The sequence below is a fragment of the Calonectris borealis genome, chromosome 13, assembly GCF_964195595.1.
Source record: "Calonectris borealis chromosome 13, bCalBor7.hap1.2, whole genome shotgun sequence".
Lineage (NCBI taxonomy): Eukaryota > Metazoa > Chordata > Aves > Procellariiformes > Procellariidae > Calonectris > Calonectris borealis.
The window spans coordinates 21453610-21480106 of NC_134324.1; the positions used below are offsets into that span (position 1 = coordinate 21453610).

At 36.2% G+C, this 26497-nt stretch overlaps 1 protein-coding gene across 1 annotated transcript in view; it reads left to right on the plus strand.

Moving 5' to 3' along the window:
- Positions 1 to 26497, plus strand: part of ATRX (ATRX chromatin remodeler) — an 88551-nt gene that overhangs the window by 35602 nt on the left and 26452 nt on the right. Inside the window, exons 10-22 of the mRNA XM_075162707.1 lie at positions 123 to 201; positions 6764 to 6894; positions 7387 to 7566; positions 9223 to 9316; positions 9842 to 9950; positions 10591 to 10770; positions 11165 to 11306; positions 12500 to 12609; positions 17246 to 17392; positions 17600 to 17777; positions 23210 to 23347; positions 24298 to 24473; positions 26440 to 26490. Coding sequence (XP_075018808.1) covers positions 123 to 201; positions 6764 to 6894; positions 7387 to 7566; positions 9223 to 9316; positions 9842 to 9950; positions 10591 to 10770; positions 11165 to 11306; positions 12500 to 12609; positions 17246 to 17392; positions 17600 to 17777; positions 23210 to 23347; positions 24298 to 24473; positions 26440 to 26490 — 1715 coding nt within the window. The remainder of the gene's footprint in view (positions 1 to 122; positions 202 to 6763; positions 6895 to 7386; positions 7567 to 9222; positions 9317 to 9841; positions 9951 to 10590; positions 10771 to 11164; positions 11307 to 12499; positions 12610 to 17245; positions 17393 to 17599; positions 17778 to 23209; positions 23348 to 24297; positions 24474 to 26439; positions 26491 to 26497) is intronic.

Consider the following 26497-nt stretch of genomic DNA (forward strand, 5'->3'; position numbering starts at 1 on the left):
GCTATTTTTATATGGGGATTCTTGATGGAGACAACAGTTCATGTGCTGTGTTGTTTATTGCTGATTTTACATGTATTAAGTAATCATGTTTTCTGGTTTTTTGTTTCCCCTTCCTCCCCCAGGAGATGAGGGAGAGACTAAATCAAGGGCTGTTCCAATGGAGGAGGAGGAAGATGATGATGATGACGATCCTGAGAATAGGTATGATACCATCCGTAAGGACTTAAAAAAGATTATAACACACCCTAGGCGTGGGCGCAAACCGGCGCAACGGAAGAGCAAGCAGGTTGTAAAAACCACGACTGCCTGCCTTGTAAAGACTCGCTCACGGGCTTCCCGCAAGTTTGAACAAGGGGCCAGAAAACAGAGGCCAAAATCCAGAAATGCAAAGAAAGTATTTATAAGTGTTAGCTAACACACCTTGCATAGGGTGTGTTATAAATGCACTGCAGCACTGTCCATTTTATGTTCCCATTGAAAGTGCAAGGTTTGTGACAAGTATTTCATTCAGGCAGATAAAAACCTACTTCTGATAAATGTGAATTTCAGCTAGTTATATGAATAGAAGGTAAAAATTTGCATCTGTGCAATATGCAGTGCTAAAATATTTTACTGTTACGTAATTTGCTTTTTTAATTGAAACACCTTTTCTCAATAAAGAGAAAATACAAATGTGGAGAAAACAGTATTAGATATTTTCAGCTGTTAATTAAACTGAATTTTAATCCACTAAAGAATACCTGAAGCGACTAATGTGATAGATAAGGCCCTGATTCTACAAGCACTGTGCATAGGCTCAACTGGTATCAAAGAGATTAATTACACATATAAACTCTTAAGTCTTTGCATAGATATTTTCAGAATTGTGGCTTATATGTATTGCATCAGTTTCAAGTTCAATAAAAATGAATATATGTAAGATATAGTTAATTAAGACATGTCATATTTTACCAGTACCATTGTAGTTATTAAAATTAGCCTGGCTAGAAAATGCAAAAGTTTCATTTCCTAATGAGTGAATGCACAACATGAAGTATTGCTCCATTATGAGCCACTGTTTCTTTTTGGAAGTTACTGTAGTTAGACTAAAGAGCTGTTCAACAAATTTTTATACAGTATTTCAGAAACTGATTTTTTTTTTTTTTGCCATATAGCATGTATGGGACCAGCTTCATAGCTTTGCACAGTTGCTGATGGAGTCTTTTTCTGCTTCTGAGCCTTACTAGTTTAGAGTATGGTATCTTTGTTTCACGGAGTTGTATGTTTTGATCTGTGGCTGAAGTAAATTTTAAAAACACTGTTTTATATCCTTTACGGACCTCAGTTTGGCATCAAAATGTTGCTGCTGATGTAGTTCTTGCTTGTTTTCAGTCATCAAATTTAATCAAATAAGTCAGCTTTTAAAGAAAGATGTTCTTTAGGGACTTGACAGCACAGGGTCATAAGCAGAACATGTAAACATTGATAATATGAGATTTTTTTAAATGATGCTTTAATTTCAGACCTGTTTTGATCCCCCTCCCCCTTCTTTTTTCTTTTTTGTTTGTTTCTTAAGTGTTTCTGGTTGATAACTAAGCCAATACACTTTTGTCAAAGTTCAGTGTTTACCGTACAAATGTTACTGACAGATCTTAATTATTAGTTTAAGAGCTATATTGGGAAATGAGTTAACACAATTGATAACAAACAAATCAGTAATATGAATTTGGGGTTTAAAAATCAGTTTCTGTACTTTGTTTTTAAGTTGAATCTTTGTTGAAGTTTTTATTTAGGGAATATTTTGAATATATATTTATGAGATGGGGAGGTATCTTGTCAATAAACAGTTTTGTCAACCTTCAGACATGTTAACTGCTAACTGCAATCTAATTTTGCATTCATCACGCGTTGTACTTGGCACCAAAATCAGATATATAAAATGTAAAAAGATGGAACAAATCTCAAGAAGTTAAAAGCTTGTTCTTCTGTTTACTCAACACTAAGTGTTTAAATAGTTTACCTACTATTCAGATAAGTTGCCTATTTTCTTCCAGGCCGAAGAGGGTACGTAGTACCTACTGGGTATTTGTAGTGTGGGAACTCTCATGTTCGCAAGTCTCTAGTTTAGATATTCTGTTATTTGCATACCTCTGGATGTGCATGACATGAATATTAATAGTCTTGAAATCATCTTTGCCAAAATGCAATATCCAAGTGGGTCATAATATGACATACAGTGCTGTATGCTTTCATCTTATGTTGTATAATTATCTATTATTGGTCCTTCTGATCTTTTAAATGGTACTGTTTAATATGTTTGCAGTAGTTTTGTTTATTAAGAAATTAATAGTGTATTTAATGCAGAATGCCTTTAAGTATTTGATGGTTGCAATAAATTTTTGTAAAACGTTTTTCTTGTCCAAGCATTTAATTTAATACAACTCTGACAGCTTGAAAATCGAACTGTTTCAACAAAGACAGTACAGTATTTAGAACAAGGTGTTTGGCAGTTTTCACTATTTTTTTTTTTTTAACATGTATGACATTTCATCCAAATATTCTTCTCTTAAAATATATTTTAAATGGTTCTAAATTTTTTAGTAATATACCAAAGGCCCATTTAATTCAGTAGGTCTCTAGCTGAAAGAATGGTGGCTTTTATTAGCCACATAAAAATGTCAGTCCCATCCCCACCGGCTTGTTTTAGGCAACCTTATTTCTACGTATAATTAGTAGGTATTTATGAACACTACGTGTGAGTTGATACAATCTAATTGGTAATAATATGTCACGATAATTAACTAATATTTAAAATTATGACTTTTTAAGAAGAAAAAATTATTTTTACAGTGGTAGCATTGTCTCACCAAGATTTTTGACAATCTATAAATGAGTCCATCGTATTGGCACTCTAAAATTCATGAACAAGAACGGTGCAAATTACCATGTGGACTTAATTCCACATCACGAGAGGCTGCACCTACTATTCCATTTTTGCTGAAATGTTTGAAGGATAAAGTAGTCCTATTCTGTGACTAAGCAACCCCTAGATAACTTCCAGTTTGCCTATATCTTTTAAAAAATGTTTTCTTCTAGCATAAGTTAAAAAATACATCGTAACCAATTCATTATTTAGAAATGTATATTGTCGGTGTCATTCTTACAAAGGTGAAATATATTTCAATCCTGATTTATATAAAATTATATACTGTTATTTTAGTCTAGAGTTGTTTTTATATGTCCTGGTTGAGATTCCAGCCCCATTCTGTAAGGCACTGTATAAATACATGTTGGGAAAATGTCCTGTATACAAATCTCATTATATGTTTAGATAAGGTGAAGCGGGGCTAGACAACATGACATGCTGAAGGTCACAGCAGATCAGTGGCAGAAATGAATGAAATGCAGGGATTTTTTTTTTTTTTTCTTTAACTACCTGAAGTCCTGTGCTGGAGGTCATACAACTCTCTGTGCTTCTTAATTAAATTTGTTTATAGTGTTCAACTGTTAACATCTGGTTGGCCAAGAATATCTTTTATGTCCTTGACCCGAGTAAATATTGCGATATCTTGATTTTCATGGGTTTCTCTGGAAGAATGTGAGCAGGGGAGTTTTCACACTGTCATAGGTTGTTTTTCTTGGTACTTGCAGTTTGATGTTAACGCAAGTATTAAAATGTTAAAGCTAGCGAAGTTTCTTAGCTTAGAAACCTGGTCACTTTAAATGGGTTTATATCTTAAAATAGAAATGTGATATATTATCCTGAGCCACATATAATTTAATTTAAGACCAGTTTCAAGAGTCCAGTACTGATATAAGCCATTTGTTACATCAGTCATTTGTCAGATGCATTTACAAGGCTTAATCTGTTTAGTTCTAGTATTGGTTACACTTTTAATTCCTATCAGATATGTAGTTACATTAAAAATAGGTATCTTTTAAATTCTGAACGTCTCAACAATGCCTTACGTTTTTGGCCTAACATGATACCAGTAGAACACATTGAAGGGAATGTAGCTTTTTTCACTAAACAAACAGTTCCGTCTCAGTTTGATTCGAAGTGGTTGAATCTTTATCCTAGCTAAAAAATATGTCTAATTTTCTATCTCAGAATGTAAAAGCAATAACTTATTAATCAATATTATTATAAATAAATCATTAGAAACTAATAAGTTTACCCAATCTGGTTGGTGGTTATGATGATTGTAGGAAAATAACAGCATCTTCTGTTTATGGATAGTGGATTCTGTGCATGGTATTCTTAGGTGAATGATACATTTGCCTTTTTTTTCTTTAAAAAATAATTTCATAAAAGAACAAATAAAAACGTATGTCGTTTTTTGTTAAGAACCAGTCAACCTTCATTTAAAAATATATAAATAAATTCTTAAAGGTGACTTGTATGAAAGGTAAGTATTGTTATCCACATACAAGTTGTGTTAACTTTGCTAATGCAATTGAGGACAATCTGAAATAAGTCAAAGGCAGTATTACTAGGCGGTACTTTCAGGATTCAATTTTAAAATTTTGCAGTTCTTTTTAGTGTTTCTACTTTTTTTCTCTCTTCCAAAGCAAACTTTGTTGATGATATTATTATTTTTTTAAACAAGAAGAGTAGCTAAACTGTTGCTGTCTGCGTTTCCTGGAGTAGGACTCAAGGTTAATAATTTATGTTGAAAGCTTTTAAAGAGAAGCCAACCTGTGATATTCCAAGCAGTTTCATTTTGAAGAGAAAGTTCTTCAGACCATTAAGAGATGGAAGAAATATAGTCTTAATTTCTTATATAAGGAGCTATTTTTTCCTGTTGCTATTATACATGATGTGGTGGGTTTTAAAAAAAAAAACAACTAACAACAAACAACCAACGACAACAACAAAAAAAAACTAAGTCCCTTTTCCAAATCCTCTGGAAGGACCTAATGCAAAAAACATTTGGAAGAGGATGTTACTTACCTATGGACTTTAGTAAGTTTTCATTGGGTTCACACTGTGATCTGTTGATGTATGTGGAATTAAAGCTTACCAAGATTACTGCATTTTAAAGTTTTAATCAGCTATTTCTTCACAATCCATTTCTCAAAAGAGGGGGGGTGTTTTGGATGCTGATGGATAGTCTGTGACTCATTGAGCAATCTTAAATGTTTATTAAACGATTTTACTTCCATCTTTTAATAATAACTGAATATACATTAGCATTAGAATCTTTTTGGAAAATATACTACCACTCAAAAAATAGAAAATTTTTTTTAGGAAAAAATACCTTGGGAAAATTCCCTTTGAAAAGTTCCTTTGTTTTAGGGACACATTACATGCTGAAAAATGAAATACAAATTCTTTAAAACCTACTTTATAGTGCTACATAAAAGTAACAACTTAATTCTTCTAATGTGTAAGAAGCTGTACTTAAGAGATCACTGTTTCTTTGCCATTTCCAAGTGAAGCCTAGATTGTGGTTCGGTTTCATGGTTTCTGAACTATTGTTTTGACTGGTATAAAAGCTTTTCCATTCTGAACTATGTATATACAGTATACATTAGTTCTCCTGAAAGGCAAGGCAGATTTGACCTAGAAAAAAAAAATCTTCATTTAAAATTGATGACCATGGAATGAAAACTGTAATATTTCTGATATTTGTATGAGGAAGGCCTGGCTTCATTCTTTCAGGATTTTTTTTCCCCTGGAAGTATGAGTTCGCAGATAAGTCCACTATTTTCCTGTGCTTTTGACATATTTTATATTTTGCCTTGGATAGATTCATGTAAGGGTTTTTTTTTTATGTTGCAAGAGCATGTAAAGAAATCATAGTAACTTCTTGTATGTTAGCTGAAAACATTCTTGAGCTGAAATGAAACTGTGAGAAGCTGAGCGAACAGTTTGTGGAACAGGAAAGAAGATTGTAATTTTTCTTTGAAGTTCAGGTCCTGTAATGTTTGATAAAACTTTTTTGTGTGTATGGGTTTTTTGCTATAGTTGCTATAAGGCAAGTGCTTGTAGTTGTATGAGGGATTCAGTGTGGGTTTTTTTCCCAAGGCACTTAATATCAGTTCATCTTGAGACATCATGAGTTGCTTCAATTACTACAGACCTCTTTTGCAGTAGGGTGGGCCCAGGCAATTAGAATGGTAACACAGCTGAAGGCAAGCTATGTAAGGTAGGGTAATGGGTAATAAATTCTTTTTTTTTTTTTTTTTTTGTAAACCTGAGTTGCATACTACAATAAACTTTTTCTCCTTGTTTAAAACACATATTCAGTGATACACTGTTTTTAAAACTATTACTGTTTACATACACACACACTAATCAAGCAGATTCCATGCCTCAGGAAATTAATCTTACGATTTAAATCAAGTAAGCATGATAACCATTTTTGGGGGGAATGATTTGAGTATTAGGATTTGGTCTGCAGCATCTTCAGTTCTTGTTACAGTTAGAATTCATATAGGTGCCTATCCCAGAATTGGCAAGAGTTGATCCAAATAGACGATGAATAAAATGAAATGTTTAAGTTTGTACATTTTATAGGTGTCTCCAGTCTTGCTGTAAAGTATGAAACTTCCTTTTTAAGAAGCATTATACAGATTTGCTTTCTAAAAGCAAGTTAACACGTTACATGAGATTTTTGCTGATATATCCTGTCTTACCACAATGACTTTTCATCATGTGTCTTTTTTTGTTCAGCTTTCAACCCTTTTTTTGAAGTTCTGAATGGTATAGGATTACACTTATCATTCATAGATTTACTTGAACAATGGAATAAATAGTTTTTTCTGTTTTACTTCAAAGAATTGCCAAGAAAATGCTTTTAGAAGAAATCAAAGCCAATCTTTCCTCTGATGAGGATGCATCTTCAGATGATGAATCGGATGAAGGAAAAAAGAAAACTGGAAAGCAAAATGAAAACACAGGAGATGATGGTGAGCACCCAAAAGCAGCTGGGAAAAAGTGGTGCTGTAGTGCTTGTCATAATTTCAAAGGTCACTTGGGAGAATTATAATTATTAAAGTTTCTTCAGTTTTCAACAAAAAAAAGTCATTGACATTGATAGGTAGTTGCCAAATAGAGGCCATTGTACGTGATCATGAGGATTATCATCTCTCTTACTCTTCTGTAAGTGTATTTTTTTTGAAGTCCTAGGGATTTGTGAGGAATAACCTCTACAGAACAGTAAGATGTGCAAATGCACGGGAGAGATTTGACTAACACACACAGTCATTGGAACAGACATTCCAAGTGTTCAGACAGCATAAAATACTTAAAATTTGGGGGAGCAACGGTATATTGTTGCCTGTAACTTCCTGGAAAAGCACAGAGTTTAGCCTAAATTAATTCAGATTTTAATTCTTGCCAAATTTAAGTGAGAGAAAAATGACCAGTGTGTATGTTGTACTGACTCTTATCTCTGACAGAAGAGAATGAAAAGGAAGATAATTCTGAATCGGATTCAGAGGAAGAAGAATCAAAGAAGCCTAGATACAGACACAGACTGCTGAGGCACAAGCTGACAGTGAGTGACGGAGAATCCGGTGAAGAAAAAAAGGTGAAACCAAAAGACAAAAAAGAAGGGAAGCGCAGAAGTAGAAGGAAAGGTACATAATCCAGACGTGTTTTGTCACAAAAAGTACTTGCTTCTATAAAACAAGTCCAAAGCATGTCAGAATGGAGATCTGAAACTCCGTAATTTTAAGATCTCTGTATCAACTTCCTTGTGTATTAAATCTAGAATTCTCTTATCTGTGTTTGATAAATAGTTTTATTTAAAATGCAGCTTTCTCCACTTACTGTATCGTCTGAATTGGATTTATCTTGTTGAGTCTTAGAATATTAATCTTAAATAACAGAGGCAAGCCCAGTATGTCTAATTTGTGAAAATCAATCTGCTCCTTTATGTAATTACTCTCTTTAACTTGGACTGTGCATCACAAATTTCTCCATCCTAGTATTTAAATGTTGCAAGTTCTAGTTGAACACCAGATGGCAGTGTGAAATGATGCAAGAACAAAGAATCTGTCAGCCCCTTCCATTTAATCATTTTGGGCAGAGGAGGGGAGCGATAGTAAAGATAAATGCTTACTGCCATGTTGGTCAGTATAGGTGTTGATAGTGTTTCACGGCCAGTGGAAGTAAGGGTGCACAGTACTTTCCTGTTCTTAGGGTTGCACTAATGCTAGCCATCTTTTATGGTGTTCCACAGACTAAAAGAGGCAATGCGATTTGTTTATCGATTTCCTTCATGAAAACTCTCATTTTTATCTGAGTGTATATTCATGCTTTTCCTCCCTTATGGAATTATAACTCTACCAACACCACTGCTTTCAAGAAAAGTAATTGTAAATTACAGTGGCAATGTGCAGATAAGATGCAGATAAGATAAGCCAGATTAATTCTAAGGATTCTTTAGTGTAAGTCTTTTAAGTTCACTAGTCTCAAGTAGAACAATATACTTTATTTCAGCTCGCTGTTTTTTAGCCCTATTAGTATTGCATTTCCCCACGTATGTAAAACAATCCCTGTTTTAAGCATAAAACAGTTAAGCTTTCCACTGTGTTCAAGGTCAAACTAAAATTATAAAGGTGCTAAATGGCATGCTGGTCTTAATTACCTATAAATGCCAGTGATAGCTCCTAAAAGTAGTTATGGAAGTACTACCTAACGCTGCTCGTTCAGGTGCATTTTTAATTGTCTTTTGAGTCAGTTTTAAATTTGCATTACCTGAAGGAACTTCAAGCCATAAATGCAGTAACATAATTGCATATGTTTTTAGTAAATAAGGGTTGTTTGCATGAATTGTGAAGTATGATTATAAAATTACATCTAAAGCATTTGAAACAAAAGCTTCTGTTTAAGCGAAAGATCATCTTTTGTTTTCTGAAGTTCTGTACTCTTCCCTATTGTGTTCTTTCCTCACCCGCTGTCTTTGAAATGTGACGCTTTCTAATACAATGTTTTCTGTCATTTGCTTGTAAGCTTTACTTAGATTTATTCATGCATAAAGACCTCAAGTCTTGGTGGCGTAATATGCCATCTATCAGGACTCAGCTAGTGCTTACATGTTAAGCTTTTCTACTCTGTACCCCTTATATTCCTGTTGCTTCTTATTAGTGTGTTTAACGGATGCCGTACTGTCTGAAATGAACTGTTACAGTGCTTGTTGATCTTAAACAGTTTGTTGTATAATTAGAAGATATGTAATGTTGCTAACTTTGCAATAATATTCAACATGAAATCATACTTTATTTCTAAAGTGAGCAGCGATGATTCAAATGACTCCGAGTTTCATGAATCTGCAGTTAGTGAAGAAGTGAGTGAGTCTGAAGATGACCAACGTCCAAGAACAAGGTATAAATAAAACTTAACTATGCTTATCCTGTGTTTGGTTTTTGGTATTTAATAGTGCAATTTAGGCAGTGAGATGGTGAAAGTTAAAGACTTTGGATCAGTCCTTAAAACCTTTGATGATACTTGTCTATAATTTGGTATCTTGCTAATGAACTTTGCAGCAAATGTGAGAATTTTGAATTTTTACCAAAGTATGTGGTACACAGCAATTTGATGAGCCAGAACGAAAAAAAGATTAACAAAAAAATGAGTATTTTTACGCCAAATATGTCAATTAAGGAATGGTGGATTGCAGTAGAAAACAAATACTTAAAAATTCTGAGATTCTTCAGGGTTGTCTGGAATAGACTGTTGCTGTGTGTGTCCAGTGAGTTGAGGGGGAGGAAGGAATTCGGAAATAAACCCCTGATTAATATATTCTATTAATGTAGTTTATGTACTTTTTCTATCATTGTTTTTCAGTGAGGCAATGAATTATTAGTGTTAATCAGTAATACTGCCTTTTTTTTTTTAAAAAAAAAATAGATCTGCCAAGAAAGCTGAGGCAGAAGAAAACCAGCGCAGTTACAAACAGAAAAAGAAACGAAGGCGTATAAAGGTTCAAGAGGATTCTTCAAGTGAAAACAACAATAAGGTGCTATATTGTGTTTTGAATTAATAAATGGGAAAAGAGTTCCTGTCTCTTCTGCTAACTGCTTAGGGACTTGGGTATCTCAAACAACTCTGTACAAAGTACAGTAAGAAATTATAACTTTTCTCAATGTTAATTCAGTGCTGAAATTTGTAAAATGGCACCATTATGGATAAACATTGCGTTTGACCAAAAACTTTTCCTGTCTAGATCTTGATAAAAACACATGATACATTTAAAGTAAATGGAATTTTAAAACTAAATGTAGAAGATTAAGGCTTTCCTAGTATTAGAGTTGTTTTTCCTGTGTGGAGTAGGTGATAGCTGATCTGATCTAGCTCGACTAGAACAGAAAAATAGTTCTTTATTAGTAGTCATTACTTACTATCAAGTGATAACAGTACCCTCAGTACTGCCTTTGCACAGCTGGGCTTATCTTCAATGTCTTAGAATACATTATAGTTACGGTGGCACTTCTTTTGTCGTGCTGGCTAACTTGTTTTAAAAAAAAAAGTCTTTTTTCTTACGAGCTGAATTCCACCTGTCTACATAAAAATTTTTGGGAGCTCATCTAAAAATCAAGGATTTGATGGTCTGTGCCATAATTTTCTTGCTAATACTTAATTTATTTAATTTGTAATAGAGTAATTCTGAGGATGAGGACAATGATGATTCAAAATCTCCTGGAAAAGGCAGAAAGAAAATAAGGAAGATTATTAAAGATGATAAACTTAGAACAGAAACACAAAATGCACTTAAAGAAGAAGAAGAAAGAAGAAAACGTATAGCAGAAAGAGAACGGGAGAGAGAGAAATTGAGAGAGGTATGTTCTGTTTTCCTTGCAAAATGCTAGGAAGTTGAATTGTTGATGATGTTTAAGATGACATATTTCTACCTCAATTTAATTTGATAAGTAATTTTAAAAATACTTATATGTAGCCTTGTAAGCTTTGTAGTTTCCTGTAGGTTAACATTGGTAAGTTTTATTTAAGACTACAGAGATGTTTAGAAAGCTGTTTCAGTTGCCTACTGCTTTACTTTCCATGGGGAAAAGCACTCTCCCAAAGTAAGTTGTGATGCATAGCAAAGAATTTAAGGTTTTCTCTTTACTAAATAAATTATTACTTCCAATTTTGCTAAAGCTAGTGTCTGTCGAATGCTTGGTATTTGTACTTCATGTGTGAAGTATTCCTGTGATGCCCTGTTTCTGCTTGCAGGTGATAGAGATAGAAGATGCTTCACCTCTGAAATGTCCCATTACAACTAAGCTGGTTTTAGATGAAGATGAAGAAACCAAAGAACCGTTAGTGCAGGTTCACAGGAATATAGTTACCAGACTGAAACCACACCAAGTAGATGGTAAGGGAAGAGTTTTAAAATTTCCACACCACACCCCCCCCTCCGCTGGCACAGCACCTTATGCAATCTGAATTGGAATCATAAGAAGAACTCCTTGGCAGGCAAATGCCAGAATGTCAGGTTTAATGTTTTATTTTTGGAACATCTGAACAAAAGTAAATGAGATCAGCAATACATAGTTCTGTTTTACAAGCAAAGAACCTTAGAAATATGAAGTTGGAAGGGTCCTCAGAATCATCTAATTCTCTCCACTGAGGCAGAATCAAATATATGTTTACCCATTCTGTTGAGGAATTCGTATATTCACTTTTTACAGTTTTCAGTGAAGATTTAAAAATCTCGCAGTATTTTCCTGGCTTTCTCAACAGATTTTTTTTTTTCTGATACCTGACATGACTGCACATCAAGGCAACTTCTTTCCATATTCTGTTTCTAGTGAAGAAGGAGAAAAGGAGAATAACCAATCATAATTTTCTTCACAGCTCATTCTGTTATTTTAAATTTTCCTCGAAGTTCGTAATCTACAACCTTTCCATTTTAGTAAGAAACTTCTGGACTTGCCTCAACTCTTAAAGGGAGGTGCCCTGAACCAGACACAGCAGTCAAGTTGAAGCTTCATCTGTGCTGAGTGTAGCGTAGTAGAATACAACTCCCCAATAAATACATTGCAAAGAACAAAAAAATCACCGAGCAGACCGTCATGTTGTGAATGTGTTTTGTTATGTAGCATATATTTCCTTTCCTTTTTCAGCTGTCACAGTTCGTTCTTGATTTTTTTCCCTCTTTAAGCAGAGAATTTCACATCTGATCTGTCTTGGCAGAATTTCTTCTAGTTGGTTTCAGATAATTTTGCTAATTTACCAAGATCATTTTCGTCTTTTCATGAAGTCCTTGCCGCTTTTTGTTCTGTCTCCCCTTTTCTCCCTGTCCGCAAGATCGCAGTCATCTGCAGTCCGCATGGTAATATTTTCTAACCCAGTTGACACATCTTTAGTGAAAACTGTGAATATAATTAAGTTCAAGGCAAAGATCATCCCACTTACAACCCATTGGACAGAAATGAATCAATAATTATCCTGAGCACTGCTTTCTTAGGAGTTGTCATGATCTTACAGTGATCACACCTATTTCTTATCAGGTGAACTTTAATAAAATGGATGTTTAATAAGAAAATTTTTAATAATTTTCTTCAGGTGTTCAGTTCATGTGGGATTGCTGTTGTGAATCTGTAAAAAAAACAAAGACATCTCCTGGTTCTGGATGCATTCTTGCTCACTGTATGGGTCTGGGGAAAACATTACAGGTAAGAAACAAAAGTCGTCTTGTTTTCTGGTCTGTAGCTTGCTCTTAAAAGCTGATCCAGCAAAAGGCAATTTTAAGGACTTTCAGAACATAGTAGAACTAACTGTTTCCTAGGCAGTGACTCGATGAGGGTTGCTGGAGGAAAACGTTTTGTGAAGAGGTCTTGAGAAAGAAGTTGGTTTCATAGTATACAGCTATGAAAGTTCTGATACATGCTTGTGCTTTCTTTGCTTTTAAAATTTCTAAAATTAAATTAGGTAATCATTGATATTCATGTGAAAAGGTCATATTTAATTGTAAGTGATGTGTAGCTCCCTTGCAACTCAGAACAAGAAAATATAGCTGGTATGAGACAGGCTTCTGGAACCTATGTTTCTAAGACAGCTTAATAATCTTAAGCAGGTTGTGTTTTTTCCTGTCTTCCTCATTCATGTATTGCTCCTTAAATTGTTTATTTTCCGCAGTGGTTTTTCGGTTTATTTGTTGCACTGATAAAGTAGAGGTTTATCGGGATTTTTTTTGTTTGTTTTTTTTTTTTTTTTAATGCCAGACTTCTTAGTTCTAAAGTCAGATGCTTTGTGTTTTAATGTAAACAATGTTTTGCTATAATTTAGACTCTCCAGGTTGAGGGACAAGGGGCATTTGTTTTCTATTTCAGTAATTGTCCATACGTACATTCATATTTTGGGTGGTTGCGCATCGCAGTTAAGACCAGAAACTTTCATTGCCTTGGCGGTTAACTGTAGGGCATACTTTCAGCCCCTTTTCACTTCTTTATTTCTTTTCTTTGGCTTTACAATTCTCTGCTTCCTGAGATCTTCAGGTTCAAGCCTTCGTTGTCACTTCAGCGCATGTTCCTTCTCCTTTACACTGCTGAAGACTGCTTGGTAAAAATCGTTAAAACAGGATATCGTAGCATTTCTTAAAAAAAGATTTCCATATTTCTTGGTCTTATACGAGTGGCTCTTCTGCCATGTTAAAAGTTGCACAGTGAACAACTTACCATTTCTATTAGTCTTTAAAATCTGAAACTCAATCCCCATCTTAAAATGTTTCTTCTGAAACTGGTCACCCAAGCAGTTGCTGTAAAACAGTGCTCATAGCTCTTTTTCTTGGGCCTTTTATAATCATTGCAGGCCTCAGGAGAAGCTTATGCCCTTGACCTTCAAAAGACGTAAAAGACCAAAAACATTTTTCTTGAATTCCCTGCATCTCAGTATTCATTCCAGTACCTTTTCAGGGTAGTCAGGAGTGTTGAACTCCTTTTGTGTTTGCTTGTTTCCAAGTATCTATCTGTCTTCATAGATTTTGGTTTTGCTTTGAGCCAGATGTAGCATCACCACAAATACTATGAGCAAAGAAGTGGGGTGAGTTGCCCATCTCGCTGCTCTGCTGCCCGGCCTGTTGCCAAGAATTTCTTTAGCAGAAGTCATTTGACAGAAGAACCTTTCCCTCTGATTCTGGGGAAGAGAAAGGGAAATTTTTGAGAACTCTGAAGAAGAAAGGAGGGTAACAACCTTACCTGTGCTTGAAAAGGCCCTCAGAAAAGCAGGGCCACTTTGGTCTCCCTGTTGTTGGCATTCATTGATGCTATGTTTCCTCATTTCTGGAGGAGGGAGATATTCCCATATGTTTATCAGGACAGCTGGCTAGTGAAATGAATTACTGCGAACCTTTTTGATCTCTGTCTCAAACTGAATCATTAGAAATCTAACTTATAGCTTCTGCAGACATTGGAATTGATAAGAACTGATTTCAACTCGGGATCAGTCAGGGCCTTCCTGTGCCAGGAGTGGTTCTTGGCTATAAAGTCACTTGACAGGAGATCTGCCTACTGCTTCTGGTGAGTTTGTGACTGGCAAGTCTAGATCACGTTAGCAGCCAGCACTTGTGCAACACTTCATTCTAAATTCTTTCTTCACATGCTCCAAATATGGATGCACTTTACTCATTCCCTGGAGTGTAGTCTCTTTAGCATGGTGATGATGGTTCTCAAAGAGGTTATTTTCTTCCTACAGTGAGGATGGGATCCTCAAAGCGTCTGTGAGGAAATGCCATTTCACCATCCTCTTCCATCTTGGTCAGTTGTGGTAGAAGCTTCCCCATTGGATTGGGAAGCCCTATCACCTGACCTGAAGGCTCAAGATCTGTTCATTCATAGAGAGGTCAGTATATCAACGTACTGGAATTCCAAACTGTATGAAAGATGTCTCAACATTGCTGTGCCGTAGCTAGATTCATAGTCCGCAAGTGACAACAGCCAGCTTCACAAGCTTGTTAGTCACTTAGCAAACAAAATGCTGCAAGGTCCTGTTGACAAGCAGTTAGTCTTTGACACCTGTGTGTTTGGAATGAGGTATCTCAGTAGTTTTTACTCTCTGTAGTGCTCACATCTGCCTTGCCTGGTTGGTGTTTGGTATAGTCAGCACACCTGGATGCTGCTAGATAGCAGGCTGGGCTTGGCTTGAAGTCTTTCGTTATTATTTTTAGAGACTTGAAATGTGCTCCAAGAGAAAATCATCAGAGAGAATCTAGCAGGAGGTATCTGTTATTCTTTGCTAGCGTTAGCTATGCCTTACTGGTCAGATGGCTTCCTTATTCTTGTGCCTTCCCTCTAAACCATTGCTACCCAGGATTCTTCAAAAAGTGAAGTTACATGAGAAATACCTAATCCTACTCTTCTCTGACCTAAATCAGACAAATTTTATTTAGGACTTTCTGATCCTGAGAATCTTCTTTCTTCACCTGCGAATTGCAGGATATAGTCATGGAGCGCTTAGGCTGGCGTAACATCTTCAGATTCTTTAGATCCCCTAGATTCCTCTGCAACAAACAGGCTCAAGGGAATCAGGGGAAGCTTGGGTTTTGTGGTTTTCTGATTTTGGGGGGTTCCGTGGGGTTGCGGGGTTTTTTTGAGTAACACAGAGCTGTAGACGATCAGAGGGACTGTGGTCATTGACTGTATGTACTGTTTTGGTAAAACAAGGTGCAATCTTGGTTGTTTGTGGTGCGCAGCGTGTGGACAGTATGTTTTTAAGAACAGCTGCAGTGTATATGGCTTTGCTTTGTTTATGGAAGTTGGGGTGACAGACACAACATTTTGGCAATCTGCAATCCTGTAGAAGACGACTTTCATACATACTTTGAAAATCACCTTTGAAGAGTGTATTTTTACATGCTTAATTCTAGCTTAGGTGTTTCTTCAGGAGTTAATTACACCTTTTGCTGGAGATTGGCAGTGTTTTGCAAAACTGTTCTGCTTTAATGTAGCAATGCAGTCTAGGTGACTTTGTACACTTTATATACTTCGGTTTGATGAAATATTTCACAGCAGAGGGTATTTTTGTATGTTTTGGCTGTAACTTCTTGATAATCAAAGAAAACCACAGTTACAAATACGTATCAGGTATTTTTATGGCCAGTGTTTGTAGCTTAGGTAGTTGGTTTTTTCCTTATGTGGTCATTTGCCAGTCCTTCTCCTGTACTCTGTGATGCCATTTCTTGTTTAGCTCTTGAAAGAGCTAAATCAGGAGTAAGTTTTAGTAGACTTTGCAAACTGCAGAGAAGAATGTCAGTAAAGGATCAGGGAGATAAGGCAATTAGGGACTTGCTGGCTGTCCAGGACATAAGACTTCTGTGATTAGTCTTCGTGAGTAGTTTTTGCATCTGAACATGAGATGCCTTTGTCTTAATCGCAAAACCACTAATAATTCCTTCCGTATTGCAGCATCTAAAAGCAGTTTGTTGCCCAGTGTTCCAAGCGTAGTCATACAGTTTGAAATTACTTTGAACACTGTATTAAATCAGAGTTGCCAGATACCAAGATTTGATCTGGAAAGAACTTTCCGGGTGTTGTACAATTATGTGGATTAGAATGCGATCTTCACCATTAAAAGTCTGGTGTGAGAGCTGCAGCTGCCGTGGGATCACTGACTTTTCTGCTCCCGGGTTTTTACAGGTTACCTCTAGTCCTATCTTTATTTGCTGCTGCTCAAAACCAGGCAGACCCGCAGAAACACTGAGGGACATCAAAAGATTTAAGTTTTTTTCCCAGGCCTCGAGGAGGTGTTATCATCTGCAACATATAGCCAGCCTGGCTACAGGGTGACTAATTGGAAAGCTTTTCAAAAACCTGTTTCAGAGCTCTTTTGAGAGAACTTGCCAACATGTTGAAAAAACGTGGAAAACATTGATTTAAGACTGAAGTTCACTTTCAAGAAACTTGATACATTTATGAAGTAGGCCAAAGAGGTGAACTTTTAATGTTTGGGGCGAGTACTGGGAGAAAGCTTAAAAATGACTTAATAGAAATTTCTAGTTTATGAAAATGATTGGTGAACATAAAGGGAGGGTTCCTTATTTATGAAACCATTCATCTATCTGGCGCAATTCAAAACTGCGTGTATCTCAGTATGTGAAGGATGTATGCAGCCAGGTAACACAGAGTAATAGGTGTATGACTTCAAAATACCTGTGTATTCATTTTTAAGTAATGAGTTGTTTAACAAACAGAAAAAGAATGTTTGAACAGACTGTTGTTGGTAAGTTCTTATGTGAATATATACTTATATGTTTCTTTCCCAGTGTTTAATACTCAGTGTTTTATTTGGCATTTTGTCTGTTTCTTCCTCTTGCAGGTAGTAAGTTTTCTACACACGGTCTTGCTGTGTGACAAGCTGGATTTTCGGACAGCTCTGGTAGTGTGTCCACTGAACACTGCCTTGAACTGGTTGAATGAGTTTGAAAAATGGCAAGAGGGTTTAGAAGATGATGAAAAACTAGAGGTATAAGGCTTAAAAAGAGTTCTTAAAAATGAAATAACTGAACTGTTTACATAATTGGGAAGCTCCACCACTCAAAATATAGGCTAAGGAATGCACTTTGAGTATGTGAAAAATCTACTTGCATTAATAAGCCTTAGGTATTTAAAAGTTACACCAGGACTTCTGTATTTTAAGAGAAATTTAAGCATATTTTTCCCCCTTTGGAAGGTCTGTGAACTAGCAACTGTGAAACGCCCTCAAGAGAGAAGCTATATGCTCCAGCGTTGGCAAGATGAAGGAGGTGTGATGATAATAGGCTATGAGATGTATCGTAATCTTGCACAAGGCAGGAATGTGAAGAGTAGAAAACTTAAAGAAATATTTAATAAAGCTTTAGTTGATCCAGGTAAGTGAAAATGAAATACAAGTACGCATTATATATATTGTACTTTCTGGTTTATGTATATAAGCTAAATAATATTGCAAATGGGAATCTGTTGGGCAAATTGTTTCAAACAATAACGTTAGTAAGATTTATCAGATCTTCTTTGTTGGCTTTTGCTGAGTTACAGAAATGGTTGTTCAGAAACTGCCCCATCTGCTTTTGTAAATAGACTTCTGTAACCATCTTTTCTATTAGATCAAATACAGAAATGACCACAGGAATATATACTGGAAACCTTTCCTAATAGGTATCTTTTTTTGCTAGCATTGCTTTCTTTGCAAGGTAATTTGAAGTGATTCTGTTGGGAACCTAAGGTTATTTTAATCTGCTAGTTTATTACAACCACAAGCTGCTTTATCCTTGAAAGAAAGGGATAAAGGGAGCAACTGCACATGGGAAAATAGTTGAGAATGTACCTTAGAAGTGTGAACAAAGAAGTTTTAATTTTAAGTGCTAATGAATTGATTGCAGATAAAGCACTTAATTAATTTTTTCAGTCTAAGAAACAGATATCGGGTTTAAGCTCAGCTGAACTGAGCAAACTTACGTAAGCATATATGTAAGCACTTGAAAATATTCCAAGTTTATATAACCAATCTATCAGGTGGTCACCAAAAAATTAAAAATTTTAGGGATTAGCAATTTTCACCAAAATAGCAAAATTTTCCTACAAATTGTGAACTGGCAGCTGATATCTGAAAACAACTTAGGGTTATGCAGTATGCAGTATAACTTAAAAGCTGTTTTTAAAAGGCACCTTTGCCATAACTTTGATATTTCTCTTTAAATTGAGAATGCTGATATGGTAGGCAGGGTAAATGGTTTCTTTGATTTTTGGAGGTAGGTTTTCTTGGGTTTTAACTATCTGGCTGGTCTTTAGGTTTCTTACGAGAGTGTGGTTTATTTTCTTTTTTTCTTTCTTTTTCTTTTTTTTTTTTCCCTTTTTTCTTTTTTCTTTTTTCTTTTTTTTTCTTTCTGATTGATGAAATACAGCATTGGTCTGGTTTATAGTTGTACTTGGTGAGCTTGATTTTGTGAAGTTTCAGATAATAGTAGGGCTGTGAATTTTGTTCTAACAGGTAAAGGGATTCTTCTAAGGAGAAAAATGTTTGTGATTATTGGTGTTGGCCAGTTGGAATTGGCATCTCCAGCTCTGCAGAAAGCCTGTTTGAGCAGCTAAAACATTAATTAATTTTCTGCCAGTTTGACTCACTAAATCACATAATTGCTGCGGGGTCAGGGAAGCTCCAGTACAGTAGCTGAGGAACTATTTTTGTGACCATGTTGAATCCACAGGCGTTATTTAAGTACTGAAGAAATGCAGTTCTTGCCAGTAGGTTTTCTGACTCCTCCTATTAATGCTGCAGTTACTAAAAACAAACAAACAAAAAAAGGAGCGGGGGGGAACCCTGTGCTCTCAGTCCTATTCTGTATCTGATTTGCTCAGGATATTGCATTTGTTGAGAATGTTGCCAGGAAAGTCAAAGCTAGAGAAGAAAAGGCGTGAACTGCTGCCTTGAAGTAGTGGTGACAGCACAGTAGCCTGACAGGACAGTAGCTTTGTATGCAGTTGGTCATGTTCTGGTGCAATGATGAAATAAAATGTTACACACTCTTACAGTGGTTGATTTTTGTGGGTTTTTTTCCTTGTGGAAAGTGTAAGGGAGGCTAAACATAGGGGTTGTTACCATGTGTCTTTAGAGTAATATTGTCCTGTCCTTCATGGTTTTTTATTTATGTAACTGCAAAAATACTGGACCGTGGAGTGAGGTGGCATGTTGGGCATGCAGTTCTACGGAGGAGACACAGTGACTTGTGCAACCTTCCCTGTCCCGTCTCTTCTGAATCTCAGGGGTTTTACATCCTGCTTATAGGTGTGCTTCTGTTCTGCTTCCAGACCTCTTTAGACAGCTTAGGACAATGTGAAAGAGCAGTGTTTGGTGATTAGGTTATTGACTTTTGTAGATTTAATCAAGTTCAGAAACTGCAGCCCATTGAGCCTTGCAGGTTTTGAATAATTTCATATGAACATATTCCCTGTTTTATTCTCTTGGACTAGTTGGTTGGTAGGATGGAATCAGGCTGTTAGGAAAACTAACCTTGAAATAACTCCGTAATTATTTTGATGTTGCTTCAAATCTTTCTCCATTTTAACTAATTACAAAAAGGCAGAAGTGTTCATCTGTTGTTGTCCATTAGTTTCTGGAGACATTTGGATTGGCTAAATTGATGAGAAGTATCTTGCAACGACCATTATTTGTTTCTTGCTATCTTTGTGAATCACAGCATTGGCAATATAGCAGGCTGCCAGTAAAAGAGTTATGAAGCTATGTGCTGGCTTACTGCTGTGACTGTAATAGGAAAACCTTTGCCTCTGGGAGCATTTTTAATTTAAAAAGTTGCAAATTTGGTATTTGAGCGATAATTTAGTGATATGTGTCTGGTTAAAATGAATACTGCTAGGGTAGACATATCCTATAGTAGAAGCTTGTATTGCACTGTATACTACAGAAGAGGGGACCAGAGAGGGAAGGTTTAGCCAAAGTTTATGGGTGGAGAAGTGATTTCATTAATTAACTAGCTCTGCTATGTGAAATAATAGCAGGATTATATACGCATGCAGAGCAACAAATGGTTTCCCATAATGCCTTGTGCAACTGGTGAAATGCTGTTTGGTTTATTGATAGCTGTTGTGCTTTGCTTGCAGCATTTCAGTAACTTTGTATTTTCTTACTTGTTACTACTAATAAAAATTCCATTACTGTTTAACTTGGAAAGAGCTCTTTAATTGGCAGTTGTATGAAGCAGACTTTAAGTTCTTGTAGACTTCAGAGGAAAAGGAGAAACTGTATGTATATCTATATGTCTGTCACTGAGTACGTTTTATGTATATCAATATAGTAACGTGCAAGTACAGCAAGCAGGATAAGAAGATGAAGACTATGATCTTTGAGGAGAGATTGAAGGAGTAAGGTTTTTAGCCTAGAAAAAAAGACAACTAAACTGACAAATTTTCCACCATGTAAGAGCTGGTTACTGAAAGGGCTGTTATCAGCTGTTTTTTACATCAGTTGGAGAAAGGAAAGGGCAGAATTTATTCTGATGTGCAGCAAAGATAATTTAAATTAGGTATTATTGCACAGTGTTTTAGCAAAAGAGAGAGGTCATGGAGTTTCCTACTACTGTCGGGAGGATATGTCCCTTTCTTATAACTCTTATCTCAGATGAAGAAAATGGCCTAAATGATCCCTTGAGGTCCCTTTAAGTTTTACATTCCTATATAATACTTTGAGAAATGTTCTGTCCATAATGAATTGCATTCATGTTTTTTAAGCACAGGAGAAAAAACACAGAAATTCATGAAAATCCCTGCCACTGAATTGTAGCCAAGATGTTAGTTCAAGATATCAATGCTACATGCCTGCCAAACAAACCACGAATAATTTTACTAAGATAGTTTTTTCATATTTTTGCTATCATTCACTTACTCTAAACAGCAGGTTTTGAGGTGGGTTTTTTGTTTTTGTTTTGGTTTTTTTTTTTAACTAACCACTTCATGTTAGTGAATCACAGTCTTTACTGAAATTGATTTCTGGGGTATTTGCACAATTTTGATTGCTATCTGTCATTAAGACTTCATTATCCTTTTTTAATGTACTTTGATTCTGATTGTAAGCATAATGTACTAGACCAAATCTATTTCTGAGAATGATATATTAATGTGCAAGCTGTCACATCTGGTGGGGAGATGTTGCAAATACTTCTGTTCTAGAAAACGGCTCCAAACCATCTCGGTAGTACCGCACACTGCATGAACAGCTTGCCTGCGAGCCTTACTCGTCAGGAAATACCGGAGTGAGGACTAGAGAAAGGATCTGTCACTATTAAGAGGGGTTTGCCTAAAATTAAAGGAAGGCTTTGTGTGTAGCCACTCAGTGTTTTGCATGCTGTCAAAACTGGGGAAGGTAAAAAATCATGAAATAATACAGGGAAATGTTTCTGTGGCAGGTGTGAAAATTCAGAAATAAGTAGGCTTGGAAAGTCTAGGAGTGTTTGGAATTCATATGTGGATTTTCATAGTTATCTTCTAGACTTGGTTAAAAAGACAATTTTTTTCTGCTTGGGAAAAAAAATCTTCTTGATTCCTTTTGTGTTAGCATGTAAGATTCAGATCACTTTTTGACACTTAAAACGGCATGATTAACGTGACTGGCACTGGCATTAAATCATGCAAGTGGTCAAAGGTGTAATTTATTCTCTGTTGTTGATCACTATCCTAGAGTTAATTTTCTTCTTTACAAGGCAGTTTTAAGTTAGTCTGAGGAAAACTGTTCTTAGTAAGTTATAAAAGATTAGATTGTCCATGCTGATAAATACTCCTTTTCCACCTCAAATATCAGCCTTTTTAGAGCTGAACAGATGAACCCAGCTGATGGCTTTGTATAGTATTTTCCAAAGCTGCGTAAACTTGGCTTCAGCTGACTTCATGGTTGATAGTACTGGAACTGAGGTAGGTTTAGATCTGCTAAAACATTCATTCTAAGTTACTAGTTGGATCCTAGAATATCTTTTACTTCTCTTTTCAAGGAAAGAGCTTCCAGAAATTGCCCCAAATCTGAAAACCATTAGAGTGTGTAAAGTCCGTTTTGCCAAGTTTGGTATTATTTATCTTAAACCCCAAATTGTAACACTTAATAATTCTATTAGAGTTGCTTTGCATACCTGGAAACGTATTGTGTGGTTTTGACATTCCTTGTGCAACTCACCTAAAATAGCAGTTTAGAATCCTCGGTTTTATCTTCTGGAAGAAAGCTGAGGACATTTCTGTGATGACTTTCAGCTACAAGGTGGCAGTTCACTTGTCTGTAATTCAAATCAGATTTGATCATGTCTTATCTTAGATAAGACTTTTGATTGCACTGTTTACCCCTATTGATACTGACCTGTTGCCTTAATGAAAAATTACTGCTTATCTGATTTTTGGTTTTCTTTAGAATTGACCAAGCACCAGTAGATGGCAGCCTAGGCTGGATTTAGGAACAGTTTTATGAAGTTTTGACAGGGTGCATGGAAATGTAGACATGCACACGCTAGCTGCGTGGATAGATAATTTTTATAGGAATATCTTGCAAAGCTGTATTTAATCCTTCCCATGAAGACTTTACAATCAACAGCCTGTATTTTACCAGAATGGCTACTGTGAATGCTTGTGCAAAGGCTAAGCGAGAGCTTTAACGGTGCTAAACCCCGCCCCCCCCCCCGGGCCCCCCTCCCCAGTTAAAAAAAAAAACCAAAACGTAATAACATAAGTAGAACAAATTTTGGATTCTTTAGGCTGCCAGTTTCTTTGTGGTTATAAAAGATGGAAGAGATCTAATGTTATTTCTTTCCAGGCCCCGACTTTGTTGTTTGTGATGAAGGGCACATACTAAAAAACGAAGCATCTGCTGTTTCTAAGGCAATGAATTCTATTCGATCTAGGAGAAGAATAATTCTGACAGGAACACCACTGCAAAATAATCTTATAGAATGTAAGTAGTTCTCTGGTTTAAGAAGTGTTTATTTCCTTGAATATACTTTTGCCTTTCAGCAATATATAGATAGATTTAGTTTGATTAGAAGAAAAAAAATGTAATACGGTGAAGCTGTTTGCTAGGTTTCTATATCTATAAAACCCCTAACAATCCGGTTTTGCATTTTGCATTTTAAATCATTGTCTCAAGATGTGGCTCCATGATGGTTTAAGCCAAATTAAAATGAAGCTGTTGGGAATCTGACCTCTTCTCCATCCTTTCCCTTGGCGTGGCCTTACATACAGCTGATTCCTTACGGCGCCTGTATGAGGAGTATCAGAAAATTAACAACGCAGAAGTGAATAGCTTTCTGACAGTTTAGTTCCTTGATCTGGCTAACCAAAGGATCGGATGAGTCTCAGCACGTCAAAAGGGGAAGGGAGAGAATGTTCAGAGGGGAAATGGGTGGACCAGGTCTTGCAGCAGCATTAATTTAAATTGTTTTAAACCATTGTAGAGCAGTGTTCTTAGTGAACTTACTAAACAGTGATTTATGTTACTGTCTTGGGACTTTCATTCTCAACTAGCTTGTAACATTTGCTCCTGTTTGTTAATACGCTGTTTTGTAATGGTTTTTCCTATTGATTAATAGGCATTTGAATCTATTTAAAAATCTTTGCAAATATGATTTTGTTATATGATTGCTTTGGTGTACCGCAGCTTTCAAACTTTGTGTAACAAACATGATGAGGTAGTTTAAATCTGACATTAAATTTAGAAGTTACCTCTGTGCTTAGAGTGTGTGTCAATTTAAGATGCCCCTTCTGGAAAACGTTGGGGTTGTTTGGGTTTTTTTGCTCAATAGAAAGCTCTTAGTTTTAGATATGACATATTTATTTTCTGTTAGAATTAATCCCAGTACTGTACTGTCCATTTTGAACAACTCAAGTCTGACCTTTTTGTCCTAGATCACTGCATGGTTAACTTTATTAAGGAGAATTTGCTTGGTTCGATTAAGGAATTCCGAAATCGATTTATAAATCCAATTCAGAACGGTCAGTGTGCAGACTCTACTCTGGTAGATGTCAGAGTAATGAAGAAGCGTGCACATATCCTCTATGAGATGTTAGCTGGATGTGTTCAGGTAAGAACAGTTCTACAATAACTAATTACTTGAATTAGCTTCAGGGAGCGGGAGGAATTATTTCATCTTGTTCTGATAAAAGCACTCAAAGGCCTGTAAATTTGCTATTTGAGAGCTCCATTGAATCCAGCTATTACTTTTGATTTAAATATTTTCGCTAATTACTAGATCGCTGCATTATTTATTGTGACTAGAAAAACTTAAAAAAATTTCATAGTTTTTATCCAAATGCCAGTGTATCCTAAGCAGGACATATATGTGTATTAGAGAATACAGCTGTTCTCCTGCTAGGAGACTGGAAAATTATATGGTAGAGTTGCTTTGAAATACTCTCTTTTAATTCCATATACACATTTAAAGAATACACATTTAAAAACTCAACTGCCTTAAAAACTACACAGAAAGTTGGTGATCCATAGTTTGTCACTTGGTTCTGAATTCCTATTTTTTCTGATTTGTGAGAATCAGAACAATGGGGAAGAGAAGAGAAGGAAGATTAATCAGGTCCAAAAGGGTGAAGAACTTGTTACCTTAAAGATCTTAGATGAAAAAAAAACCAAAACAAAACTGCCTAGATTTCCAGAATGAGGGCTGGATTCCTTGCTCTTCAGTTAACCTGCTGTGGTATTGCACCTCGTGCGCTATCAGCATGATGTTACTGCTCTTCTGCTTTACAAACCCAGGCACCGGCAGCCTGATGGAAGGTGTGAGGCTAAGTGCCTCTTCCTGGCTGTGCAGTTGTTGGTAGTTGATTAAATAGTCCATGTGGGCATGAGCTGGGTGAACTGGTCATAGTGGTATAGTCCCACAAGCAGGTATTTCTTTCTCCTTGAAAGAGATAAAAAGGTTTAAAGCAGTGTGTAAGGCTGGTAAAGGACCTCCTATCATAAAATTATGATCTTGGAAATATGAATAGTAGTGAGAGGATAGCGTACATTAGAATTCTACACATCTATACAGCAGTACAGGAACACAAACGGAAAGACAGAACAAGAAGAGGAACATAAATAGCAAATAAATCTTACATGCCTTTAGATGCTGGGCCCCCTGTGTTTGTGCAGCATTGGATGGAGCCCAGACAGATTTTCTCACAGCGTGCCGCGCAGAGCAGATCTGTCTGTAGAGAGCAGCCCTCCCTTTTGGTCATAGGAGCTACTATATAATTTCCTTAGAAGAAAACAACTCTGTTCCTAAAGGGTGTTCTCATGAGAGCTTCTTGCTGCACTTCTAGATAACAGCAAGGCCGTGCAGGTGGCTTAATCGCCGGTACCAAGTGGGAGCTGCCTGCAAGCTCCTCGGTTGCAGTGAGCTGGCTGAGGTTATCCAGCAGCCCAGGAGTCTGTGCAGCTCTGCGCAGGCAGGTTAGCTCTGATGAAAGTCACTTAACTCCTAAACGTGCAACGGTCTCTCGGTCAGGATCAATACACCGTTCACCATGTGGATGAAGGGGTAGGTGGAGAGAAGTAGACTAGCTAAGAGTCAAAAAAAATGAAAACAGAAGTAAATTTTGCATTGCCCCAAGCAAGTATTCAGAAACTATGTACTCTAAAACAGCAAACGGCTAACCTGAGTGTGAGTGAGTTCATCTGTGATACAAACAATGATATTAGCTGCTTGACACAAGAAAAGGTTTTAGTATTTTTAAAAAAACCCACGAAAGAAGTTAGCAGAGCAGCTACTGAAGTTGCAGTCAACTTTGCAAGGACTTGGAACTGGGACATGGGGTTAACAGGTCGTATACTTTTCACTAAACAACTGCATTTACTAGGTAAGATGGGCTTCTGCAGACAGTGCCTGTAATTGGATTGTATTTAGTGGGCTATTTTTTTCCCTTTGTGGTTGGAAAGCATCTGAATCATTGTAATTTACGCATGGTGCTTTGTCGTTTAAAATGCCAGAAGTTCTTAAGCTCTCAGTAGTCGTTTTCATGTTTATATGACTAAAGTACTGTTTGTAAAAATTACAGAGGAAAGATTACACAGCATTAACAAAGTTCCTCCCACCAAAATACGAGTATGTTCTAG